Genomic DNA, 13249 nt, shown 5'->3' with positions numbered 1-13249 from the left:
CAAAGATATACATCTACAATGAACAAAGATTTACCAAGACGATTTTCACTCCTCTTCACTTTCATCAACAGTCGACCACGTTCCTCATACACCCATAAATATTCTCCCTCCAAGATAACCTTGTTACCGGCCTCCGAAAGTTGACCCAAGCTAATAATATTATTGCACAAGGTAGGGATGTAATATACCTCGCTTAATATCTTCTCTTCACCATTCTTGCATTTCAGTGACACTACTCCCCTACCTTTTATAGTCACAGTAGACCCATCACAAACTTCACTTTTCCAGTTATACTTTCATCCAACTCTTTGAATTTTTCCCGTTGTCCAGTCATGTGATTGCTCGCCCCATTATCCAGGTACCACACTTGCAAATCCCTGCGTCCCTCATTTTTCTCTGTTAGCTTTGGAACTACCATTTCTTCGTTTAGCAACATCATCTCCTTCATAGGTTCTTTGATCTCAGCAATTAATAGCGCTGGTTCATCTCCTTGGATTTGGGTGAGGTTCACTTCTTTTTGCGGTTCCTTGTCACGTCGTGATTTCCGGCACTCGTATGCAAAATGTCCAAATGCTTGGCAATTGAAGCACCTCATCCTGCTCCTATCACGTCCTCCTCGGTTTGATTCTTTTCCCCGGTTCTCACTAGGACCTCGATTCCCTTCTTTGGTTTTTTTTCATCCACTCCTCACGAGTCAATAACAATTGTCCCTCGTGGTTTTCTCTCTTTCGCATTCTTCCTCTGTCAGTAAGAGTTGCCCTTGATTCATCTCACTTGTCCCACGCAACCGTTCTTCATGGGCCTTCAAAGAACCAACGACTTCTTCCACTGACATCTCCTCCAAATTTCCGAATTGCTCCAGAGCAGACGAAATTTGTAAAATCGCTCTGAGAAGTTTCTTCACCACGTAGCTCTCTTCCATCTTCTCTCCTAGTGCTTGAATGTTAGTGACCTGTCCATGTAATTTCATGTAGAAGTCATCTAACTGCTCCCCATATTTCATACTTAAGCTTTCAAATTCCCTTTTCCGCGTTTGAGCCTTTGCCTGTCTCACCTTGTCTGCTCCCAAACTCATTGTTCTCATAGCTTCCCAAGTCTATTTCGATGTCTTCTTTTCTGCAAGTGTCAGCAACATCTCCTCTGAAATCCCTTGATAGATAATTGCCAAGGCTCGCTTGTCCGTTTTGTCGTCAACAGTCCCCTTCCGGTCTTATGGTTCGATCGCCTCCCACAAGCCATACGCCTGCATAATCACTTTCATCTTCTGAGACGAAGCTGCATAATTCTTCTTGGTAAGCATAGGATAACTTACACTACTAGAAATAGTAGATACGACATCGGTGCTTAGACATCGGCATGTAATGCACCCGATGTTAATATCATGTTTAACATCGGTTTAGAAAAAAGCGATGTTGAATACGAATACTGACATCGGTTTCACATAGTAGCCGTTGTCTATGTTCAGAAATTAAAAAGGCCAAATATGTGCTTTTAACTTTGACATCGGTTAATTTTGTTAACCGTTGTCTATGCTCTTTTTTTAAAAAAATAAAAAATTACTTGTCTTTTCCCCCCTTTCCAGTACACTTTTCCCCGTTTAACTTTAACAAAATTATTGTTCCCCTTTTACACATTTCATTTCCCTCTTTTCAAAACCATCTCCCCTCTCCCCTCTTTCCCTGCAGGCCAGACTCTCTCTCTCTCTCTCTCAAACATCGATGGCAACTCTCTCTCTCTCTCTCTCTCTCTCTCTCTCTCTCTCTCGAACCTGAACTTCATCTCAAACACCACGACTCTTCATCATCTCTCTTTTCTTTCTTTCTTTTCTTGCCACTCCCTTTTGTAAACCCTAATTAGAAACTAGTACATAATCGACACTGAAATTGGACCTGATTAGGAACCAAATCGAGCTTCAAATTGGTAAGGTTAGACCTAAATAGTGGCTTTAGAGCTTGGAAAGGGCCATGGGTTTCGTTCCAAAAATATCGTCGAGTTCTTGTGTACATCTCTCTCTCTCCCTCGCGCTCTCCCCCCCTCTCTCTCCCCCCCTCTCTCTCCCCTGTCTCTCTCCCGATCTCTTTTATTGTTAGTGTTTCAGTTTATTCATTTATGTTAAAGTACATTCTTAGCTAGCTAGTATAGTTCCATTATATATATTTAGGGCTTACCTACTGCTTATATTTTCTACTCTAATTTGGTGAATGTGAGGTGTTAATTTTATCGAAATTAAAAATCTCTGTGTCTGCTCATAGGCAATTGGTAATGATTAGTAAGTTTATTGAGTACTAAATGAGGTGGTATGTTTATTTTAGTATATTTATATTTGTTTGGGCTTAATTGTTATTTATTTAGGCTAATAGGGATAGGGGTATGATATGGTTATTGGAAATAATTACATGAAGTTGAAGGTATAATGCTTTATTTTTCTGATATTTAGGTTTTGATATTGGGTAAAAAGGAACCTGAAGCGGTGGTGTCGCCTGTAATGATGCAGTACTAAGCAGTTTAAACAAGAGGTTTTTGATAAGGTTCATCTTGAATTCTATGTATTCTATGTATTTATTTTAACATAATTATCCAGTGGTATTCTTTGTAATGCAGTTACGTTTCTATAGAGGTATAACAACATGTTTTCTGATTTGAGCAGTCTGAAACAGAAGCAGATAGGATTGATTGGGTAAACAAAATACAAGGTATTATTGCTTCCCTTTTGAACTCTCAGTTGCGACAGGTCAAACTCTGTAAATTTTTTGCATATCCTGTTTCACATTAAGCAATCAGATTGGCATTTAAATATTTACGTTTCTGACTAACATAAATCTTCTGCAGCTGAAATCTGGGGGAAATGAGTATAACAATACCTCTTCTGGATCACATGATGAAAGCGCAGACCAGAGTTCGAATCGAGAAGATAATGTGTCTAGGATCCTTAGAGAAATTCCCGGCAATGACATATGTGCAGAATGTGGTGCTCTTGAGCCTGATTGGGCATCCTTAAATCTTGGTGTTCTGATGTGCATTGAATGCTCCGGTGTTCATTGAAACCTTGGTATTCATAGATCAAAGGTACAGACAAGTGCCAAAACATAATTACCTTGTGTCTGACTTGTCTTTTGTTCCTTTACGCTTTGCGATTGGTCTGGGATAGTTAGATTGTTTCTGACTTGCTAATCATTTTTGGGCTGGGGTTAGTGATTCTTGTTACTAAGGGACCTATTAGGCAGCCTTACCTAAACTACTTATGTATGAACTATTTTTGCTCTTGACTTGAATATTTTGCGTTTAATAAGTGTTGACTAAAGCATAATTTATAAACTACATTATAAATTCTGCATAGTACTGGAAGTTTAGAATGCGTATCTTGGAACTTACTGTTTAAAGGAAACTTCATCACTATGTCCGCATTTATGCTAATCCTGACTTCTTTTCCAACTTACTTAAACACCTGGATGCTTATACTTTACTCTACTCATATATGTACAATGCATAAGGATCAATTTTTCTGCACATTAAGATAATTACAAGCCACTAAAGTCTAATGCCATGTATTCTTTGATGACTCTGTTTGAAATAAGATTAAAGATTGTTTATTCTTCATGCATAAGAAGTAAATTCATGCACATTAAAATGCATGTTAGGATATAAGTTTTATTGTCTAAATGACACCTCATTCTCATATTTCTACTATCTTTCTTGATCCTCATATTTTTGGCATGATATTTGACCTGCCTGATCAAGGTAAATTTGAGTTAATGAGAAATTGAGAAATAATCTGTTGATTTTGGTGGTGTGTATTATAATGTATTGTTACTGCTATATTTATACACTGATATTTTTTTTAAAAAAAGGGGTATGTATATTAACTGATATCTTACAACTTGAATTGAATGCATTAAGTAGTAGTATAATAAATGTACTGCTTGATTATTCTAATTATTGGATCCTCACTAATTAAGAATGAACTAGTCTACTTGGTTTGTCCTACACGTCTACAAATCATGTACCATGCTTTCTAATTTGTTAAAATTATATGTTAATCAGGTGGTACAAGTGATAATAGATTTTGATGAATTGCCACTGGTATATTGGAACCTTCAAGTCAAAATAGACTATTACAAAGTCAACTAGGAATGTTCTGTATTTTTCCTTCTGACATTGTCCCTATATTGTTATGCATGTCATTTTAGAAGTATCAGTGCACTCACTTGTACTTCATATATGTTCCTGCATAATGCACTTAACTTGCTTCCTAACTTCTCTGCATTATACATGAATTAGGTGACCCAAGGTTTGATTAATCTTGTAAATTTCTATTGTAATGAATGCCTACTGATGTGCTCTCTAGAGCATGTATCTGTTATCATTTAACTGTTTTTTGCTCAGTTTGCATATTATTCAGTATAATAGACTGTTATTATTTTACTTTTGATGTCTATTTATAGAAAGCTGGAATGGTGGAACTTTAGTTAAGGTCAAACGGATTCTCACCAAGATAGATTACAATATTTCGCTAAGGGTGTCCTATATGTTAAGAACTTATATTGACCTGTGCTTTAAAAGTATAATCTCACACACTTGTTCCTGGTTAAAGTTGAATATAAATTGATTAACCAAACTAGTTGACCTTATTCTGGTAACATTAAACCTTAACAAGGTGAATCTCTGCAACTGTTTGTGTTTATTGGCATATGTGCTAGATCTTTCCTGCAATAAACACTAAGGATGTAACAGATGATATTGGCTAATATATTAAAAGATAATATGAATGTTAATTAATTAGTCAATGCAGCTTATCTAATTGTCAACATCCTCTGTGATAACTTACATTGCATAATGTTAGAATGAAAAGTGCCTCCCCTGTGAACACAAACATATTTTGTGAGAAATATATAGAAGTGATAATTAAGGTGCTGGTCCTTGTTTGAGAAGTTTAACAATAATTTATAAACTACATTTATAATTGACAGAACTTAATAAGTGTTGACTAAAGCATAATTTATAAACTTTTTGTGTGCTTGTTTCCTGCCTTTTTTCGAGATAGGTAATGTAGTATTCCCATTACCGCTGAAATCCTGATCTTTGTGTGCTGGTCTCCTGCGTATGTTAGACATCTTTAGCTGGTCATGTTCTGTCAATTATCCCCTTTCTAGAATTTACTGCTACATAGCTTATAAATGAACTTTAGAAACTCTACTTTGTGGCAGTGTTCTTGGATCTAAGCCTGTTGGGAATCTTATATGTGCTAGCTATTATTGACTGACAGGTCAGGTCCATAAATCCAGATGTCAAGGTTTGGGAACCTACGATGTTGGATTTATTTCGCACTCTGGGCAATGCTTTTTGTAATTCTATCTGGGAAAGTCTTCTTCAGGAAGACGGGTTAGCTTTAATATTAAATAAACGTGAAATTCACCGTGTCATTGAACTTTCTATATATTGTAAACGTGTTGCTATCTTTTCTGTAGCTTAAGAGTTTCATCAAGTATATCTATTTATCTTTTTTATACATAATTTTTCTTTCTTTCTTTATAACAGAGGCTATCAGGATCATCACTACCGATTTTGGCAAATAAGCAGGACATCACTACTCGTGTAATCTTGAGATAACATGACACCCTATATTTACTTTTCATATAGACAAAGCCTAGAGGTACTCAAATTATTGCAACAATGACACCCTGGTTTTCCTTGTTTTACTTAAGTGTTCAATCTTCTTTTGTCCAACATAATTCCGTGGCTACAATCATCACGGTTTTATCCTTCAATTTTTTTTATTTACAATTTATCCGATGAATCTTGGCTGGTGATTTGTCAGATACATGGCTTCAGAGTATGCATCAAGTGGCAAGCTGACTAAAAAATATGATGTTTTCTCATTCGGAGTAGTTCTTTTAGAGCTCATCACTGGGCGTAAACCTGTGGATGGATCTCAGCCACTGGGTGACGAGAGTCTGGTTGAGTGGGTATGTTTCACCCTCATGAACCTCAGTACTGCTTTTCCATTTCATATATTTCCTACATTATATATAAGGTAAAAGGAAACATATTATTCAATATGTTTTCAGGGTCAAGTAATAAAGTTGCAGCCAACTTTTACCACATTGGCTACGGAATTTGGCTAATATTTTGGCAATTGCGCAATATCATGATGCAATTAGTGGTACTTGCAAGCATTAGAGATATTTATAATTATAATGTCGGATGTAATAACTAGGGAATTTGGATTTTATTATTTTTGGTTGGGATGTTTATTTTAGACTTGAATATATGTACGAATTGAGTTTGTTGTAGTGAATGTTAAGAAATCTGCTATCAATTTATTTTTATGTTTCTGTTGGATGTTTTTGGATATTTTTTGTTGGGATGTTAGCATTGTTTGGTTGTTTTTTGTTGTAGATGCAATTGGTTCCTTGTGGTTGTAAATAGTACCAGGATGACATGCAATTTACAGAACATTAACATCATAATGATTAATGTAAATCGATGTAAAAAATATACAAAAGACATCAGGTAAAATAATATTAAACAAAAAAGAAATAAAAAAACGATGTGAAATAGCCATTTGACATCGGTTCCGAAAAGAAACTCAATGTATTTTAAGTCAAATAACATCAGTTAGAGAAATTGACTGATGTTAAACAAAAAGATTTAACATCGGTTTCGTGAAGAACACCCGTATCTTATCCATCATTTCACATCGGGGGGCTAATATAACCGATGTCTGATCAAACATTTCACATCGGGCAACTAATCTAACCGATATCTGATCTGGCATTTCACATCGGTTTATTCAAAAGAATTTTAATAAATGGCTTTTAGAGCTTGTAGATTTCATGTTTTAATGGATAAATACCTCATAATATACTCATATTCACTTAAAAATACTGTAATATAAGCTGAAATTTGTTGCAAAGACATCACATTTAATCTTAAAACCGATGTATAGCACTATAATAGAAACCGATGTCAAAGGCGGATGACATTTAACATCACACGCGAAGGCATCGGTTCAGATTTTTTTTAACATCGGTTCTGAACCGATGTCTGATCCCATATTTCTAGTAGTGTTAGCCCAATATTTGTACTTTCTTTCGTCTTGTCTTTCTGTTCCATCGTGTCTGAAAACTTAAGCGGTTACCGTGGCTATGATACCAAGTAAAGCACTAAAACACAATATACACACACACGTAAAGCACTAAAACACAATATACACACACACATACACACACCTATTTGTATTTAGAGTTGAAAGGAGATAAACTTCTATATTAAAATAGATCAACGTACAAGAATCAATATGCAAGTACAAAGCAAGCTAAAAACTAGGCATGCAGCTAAACAAACTCCTATCACTAACCTACTTTCTTTATTCAGTTCCTACTAATATGCAAACACCCAATGACCAAGTCTAACACTAAAATGTACTTTCAACATCTATATTTTATTTAAATAAAACACGTTTAGATTAAATAAAATCCAACAGGCCACTGCGCATCATTGTTCCTAAATTACACTTAAGAACAACTAATGTGCATAGCAGAAAAGAATTATGTGCAATTATGTTGTATAAACTCTACATAAGAGTTTACAAGAGTCATCTGCAGTACAAGCGATTTTTAAATAGTGACTCAGAAAAAAAATGATATTGGTATAAGTGGAAAGATATACTAACCCTTCAAAGTTAGAAGCATGGTAGCAGGTTATGAATGCATCACAGGTGATGACCAAGGTACGAAGACCAATGCTGTTACTCAAGTATAAGAAAAATTAGTCAAAACCTTATACTAAATAACAAATAAACAAGATAATCCTTAAAATTTCTAAGTATTTTCTTGTATTAGTCAATTAAAATGCTCAAAGGCTTTTACCGATAAAACATTTATAAAGTTGGATATAGAAGACAAACATGTTCCCAGCAAACGTAGCAGATAGCAGACAAACAATGACATAAAACTTTGTTATAAACAATCCTACCAGAAATATTTAAGCAGCAATGCAATTACATGACTAAAAACACCCTTACATTTAAAATTAATACTGTATTATGTTGATTACAATTCTATGCTATTTACACAACATCGTTGAATGTGTTTCCAAACATGGAGTTCTCCTGTGAATAAACCGCAAATAAAAAAAACTCAAAATTGAAAAGACTTTGCATGTCACAACCAATAAATAGACTCCTACATGAGTTCAAAGAAAGCATTAAAACAAATAAAAAAGCACAGCTATATAGAAAGCATAATCTAAAATCATTATTTCCCACTTAAAAGAATCTCCAAACTCCTTAACTACTGTAAGAAAGGAAATCTGTAAAATATACTCTGTGCAAGCCCTTTCAAACCTTTACTTGGTAATTCATATGTCTTATCAAACAATATCTAGCAAAATATAGAGATAGCAAACAATTAAAATAGCATAAATTTCTAAATTGAATCGACTGTTGTCTCAGCTGTTCTATCTAGTCCACACCAACAAAAGTATTATGAGATAAAATTAACCTGATACTGCAGCCAGAAGTTGCTATTGCAGTCCTATTTATACACAAAAGATATCTACCTCTCTTTTTCAATGGACACACATCGACACAACACAAAAACTGAAGAATGGACAAACCTACCAAATCAAACTAGTCAAAACAGTTAGCTAACGCTAAATTCGGTTTTGTATATATTTGCCTTACTGAAAAAACCGAACTAAATTGGTCGTGTTCGGGGCTCATGCCAGCACAACAGCACTGACCGAATAACCCGAACCAAAATTAATGCTATTAACCTAATAATTAATTATATCATGCACGTTAACCTAGCACTTAATACTCCCTCTCTCTCTCTCGTACACACACACAGAACAAAATAAAGGATAATAAAAAACCAAAATCAACCTCCAATACTAGCCTTCTCTCACTCTCCTATCTCTTGTACAACCTCTTTATCAAGTCATAATTTGCCTTTGCCTTCATTCTCTCAGTAAGATTCTACTAGTAAGGGCATCGACCGTGGTCTGCATGGAAGTTGAGAGGCGTTGGGGAATCGTGATTTTGGTGGTGAGTGAAATGAAAATAGGAATAACCCTGTTCAAAGTTTTCAAGTTTTTGCTATCACCAATACACAACAATTAAATTTATATGTTGAAAGACTACTATTTTTTTTGGCTTTTGTTACTTTAGTGTTAATGTGATGCTCGCTAGCTAATCTTCAATAAGGGTCGTCCTTAAGATAAGATGGATACTTCTTTTGATGTTCAGTCAGTCTTTGATTATCGGGAGCTAAGAGTAATGTCAAAACCAAAAACCGAGCATTCGTGCAGTTATTTAGTGGTTAAATTGTTTTTTACACCAACATTAACGCCGTCTGTTTAGTTCTAATGTCCTAAATAATGATCAATTTGATTTACTTCCTATGCACTACACATACACAAATTAAAATTTAGTAGATAGAGTGTAAGAATATTAATATATCAACACAATAAGGGTCTTTCTCTAATACCTCGACCTTCGACCGGTTCATTGACATAGTATCAAAGGCGGCGGGAGGAGCAAATGTATATATTTCAATTAGACTACATCCTAATTATGTTTACCCCTAAGTTAAATCACCAAAATCTCAACAAGCTATTGCAAATTTAAAACTTGAAAGGTATTGGAATATTATCTAAAAATATTTTTTAAGTCTAAATATACAACTTCTTATTAAGCTGCAACAACTCAGTCAGTGTAACGACCGAGAAATTACGCTTGTATTATATTATAATAATAATAAATTATGTGTATTATTATGTGATTAAATGTGTTAAGTCGTTGAACCCTGACTGCTATGTGTTATGTGTTGGTTGTTTTGATCCAAACGTGTTTTGGATATTTATTGAACGTTTTATCGTCAGTTATATATATTATATTAAAACCTGTACAGCTCAAAACTATGTTTTAAAAGCTCGTATTTCAAACAAAATCATTGGCCCTATATTGCCAAAAATGCCCTATACCGTATCGCTATTCTAAACCCCTAGACGTTTTACAAATTGACCTTTTTCGCAAAAAACGACTTTTCCGGACCCCTTCGGGTACCAAAAACCCCACAAAAATCACATTTTTATTTTTATATGATTATGAAATTATCATATATCATTTTTCTTTGTATTTTTGTATTTTTCACAATTTTTGGGAATTTTAGTATTTATTTTGCATTTATTGGATATTTAAAAATTCAATATTAATACCCAAAAATTATAAAAATTGGGGCCAAATATTTTTAATAGGAGTGTAATTAGACCCTTAATTTTATTTAGGGGTATTATTTTACATAGTATAAATATCTGATTTTTCAGTAATTATCTATTAATTAATTATAAAAAAATCAGAAAATAATTCAGAAAATTCAGAAAAGGGGATTAGGGTTAGGGTTTGGTGAAGAACAGCAGGAGGATCAAAGCACAAATTGAAGGTGTTTCTGTTCATCAAATCGAACATGTAAGTATCCGTTGTGAAGCTCTTTCGATTCTCTATCTGATTATGTAATCGTTTTTGTTGATTAATTAGTCGATTTTTAATTCATAATTTTCGGGTTAATTCATGAATTCGGGTTTTTAGTTTGACTGATTGTTTGATGTTGTTGTTGTTGGGAACGATTAGATCGTCGAATTTCTGACTGTTTGGCACCGGTTTCATCGGATTTCGTTTAGGATTTAGGTTCGCTGGAGAACCGCCGTCGCGGCGGCGTTCTCGAACTTTCCGGCGTCGTGTTCGATGAGGAAGGACGAGAAAGGTCGTGTTCGGGTTGCTGTGGAACAGGAACGTGAAGAAACGGTGAGGAATCGAGGTGTCGTTGTGGTTCATCGTCGAATCGAAGCTCGCCGGAGATTTCCCCGCCGGTGTCGGGTTTCAGTCCAGGTGGCTGTGTTCTTGAGCGACCCGGGTTCGACCCGGTTGCAACCCGGTTTCGACCCGGGTTCAATCCTAAAACCCTAAATCCTGTTCATGTGTTTGTGTTTCTGATTAAATTAATTATTTATTTATATTTTAGTAATTAAAATCAGTTTTTATTAATTCTAAAAATATAATAAAAATTAGATTTAAATTCTAAAAATTATTATTAATAATTTCTAAATTATTTTATTAGTTTAGAAATTCGTAATTAGTTATTAATTTAATTATTTAATTATTTATCTAATTATTTATTAGTTATCTAATTAATTAATAATTGGGTAATTAATTAATAATTAGGTAATTAATTAATAAATAAGAATTAGAAATAATTAAGTGATATGATTAATAATCTAATAATTAGTTAATAATGCGAATAATAATTCGATAATTAGAATTATTATTCGACCGATAATTGTTCGAAGAATATCGTAATAATTATTCGTATCTAATAATTAAATATAGATAATCAAGTGATTAATTAATCGTATAGGTATAGTAATAATAGCGATTCGATAGTTATTCGAGAATTGCGAGTAGCTCGTAGTTATACGAATGATTAATCGTTAAGTGATTTATAATTCGAGTAATTTGTAGTTATTCGATAAATAACGTATCAGTTAATTGTATCGATTGATTATTTGTAAATAATCGATCTGATCGGGTAAGCGTTAATAATTAGTAAATTAGTGTAGTAAATTGTAATTAATCCTAATAATTAGGGATTAATTATTTTAAAATGCAATAATTATTAAATAATTATCTAAAAATATAATTAAGGATTATTTAATTATAATTAATTATTTATAATTAGTTATTAATTAATTAAATCTTGTTTAATTCATAATAATTAAACCGTTAGTCCGATTTGAGCAAAACGAAGACCTCTAGACTCAGAAAAATGAGACGAATCCAATAAAAATGGTTGTAAGTTATAATTTCTTCTGAAAAAGAGTGGTTTGGTGATAATTGATAGTTCGTAGGTCCTAGTAGGGATATAATTGAGCCGAATAAATCTCGAAAAAATTATAATAAAATCAGATACGACTAGTAATGCAGGTATAAGCCCAGAATTGATTCTAAAAATAATTATAAATCTAGAAATTAATTATGTGCTTTACGTGCTACGTGCTTTATGTGATTATGTGAATAGATGTGCTGTATAAATGTATGTATATATATATATGCGAGTCAGATAGAAATGCATGGGTAGACTGATAAGGTTGCGTGATATCAATTCAAGATACACGTATGTAGTAAATTATCTAAACACCTATCTTTCCATAATTTGTTCAGTGTTAGCAAGGCAGAGCAAGCTAGGGTCAGAAGGCAGTGAGTTAAACCAGGTTAAGTACGCGCAAGGCAAGTTTTTCCCCTATTCTAAATTTAGAATAGTGATTTATATTTCTTTTTTATCATATCAATTCTCTTTGATAATCATTGTTCATATACACTGTTATCCATTTATTATTACTTGTTCCAGTTTCATTTCAATTCTTGATTTACCCAATTTATTGAATTCCCTGTTCATATTTCAATTCTTTTACCCTACATATATTCTGGTATATCCTGGTGTTGGGATATATCAATAGCATACCGATTGTTCCGGATGCTCAGCCTTGGACTGGATGGTTACTATAAAGGCTGGGTTTTTCCCAGACCATTAATTAATAGGCCATAGTTGCCTGAGTACTCCTTATGTTGGTTGGGTCTATGCAGTTGGGTATAGATCTGCACTATATTCTGACTGATCAGCAGATTATAGTGCATATGTTGGTTCTTGTTTCCAGTCTTGTTCATTTGGCACTCGCCATCATTGGCAAATTATTATCATATACAGATACAGATGGTTGTTCAAACCAGCAGCTTATTGGTTCATTTATTTCTCTCTCTTTATAATATATATATATATATATATTGTTGCAGGCTTGTTGAGTAATTTTGGCTCATTTCTTTTATTGTCACTCCTATTGTTTTACAGTTAAGGTAGAGAATGAAACCCATCAGGACCCGCATAGTCAAGAAGCGAGTCAAGCAGCGGGACCCTCTTATACCAAGAGTGTTCCTTCCTATTCTCGAAGAGAGTTTTGAATTGCCAGATCAGGTGTAGCAGGATAAGTAGTAATGTTGGGTTGAATAAAAGTCTTGTGTAGTTTGAATAAAAGATTGCGTAGTGAAACTGTAGATATAATAAAGTTTTGTAATAAAGAGAGTTCTTGAGACAGGTTTTATTTAGTTGGGTTTGTAATAAAGTGTAGTGCATGATTCTTGTTTCCAAATTCAAACCTTAAAAGATCCTGAGTAGTGATAGTTCGGGGTAATTATTAT

General features: G+C 33.8%; 1 protein-coding gene across 1 annotated transcript; it reads right to left on the bottom strand.

Annotated features, from left to right (window-relative positions):
- Positions 1-694: 694 nt before the first annotated feature.
- LOC141664540 (uncharacterized) lies at positions 695-1075 on the bottom strand. The gene has a single exon (XM_074470497.1). It carries the CDS (start codon positions 1073-1075, stop codon positions 695-697), a length of 381 nt encoding a protein of 126 aa, XP_074326598.1.
- Positions 1076-13249: the final 12174 nt, after the last annotated feature.

This window comes from Apium graveolens, chromosome 6 (genome assembly GCF_009905375.1).
Source record: "Apium graveolens cultivar Ventura chromosome 6, ASM990537v1, whole genome shotgun sequence".
NCBI classification, from domain to species: domain Eukaryota; kingdom Viridiplantae; phylum Streptophyta; class Magnoliopsida; order Apiales; family Apiaceae; genus Apium; species Apium graveolens.
The sequence above is the reverse complement of the archived record's forward strand: the minus strand, read 5'-3'. Positions and strand labels throughout refer to the sequence as shown.

Bases quoted from the DNA above. Each gene is read 5' to 3' on its own strand.
- LOC141664540 (XM_074470497.1), bottom strand. From the start codon at position 1,075: ATGAGTTTGGGAGCAGACAAGGTGAGACAGGCAAAGGCTCAAACGCGG.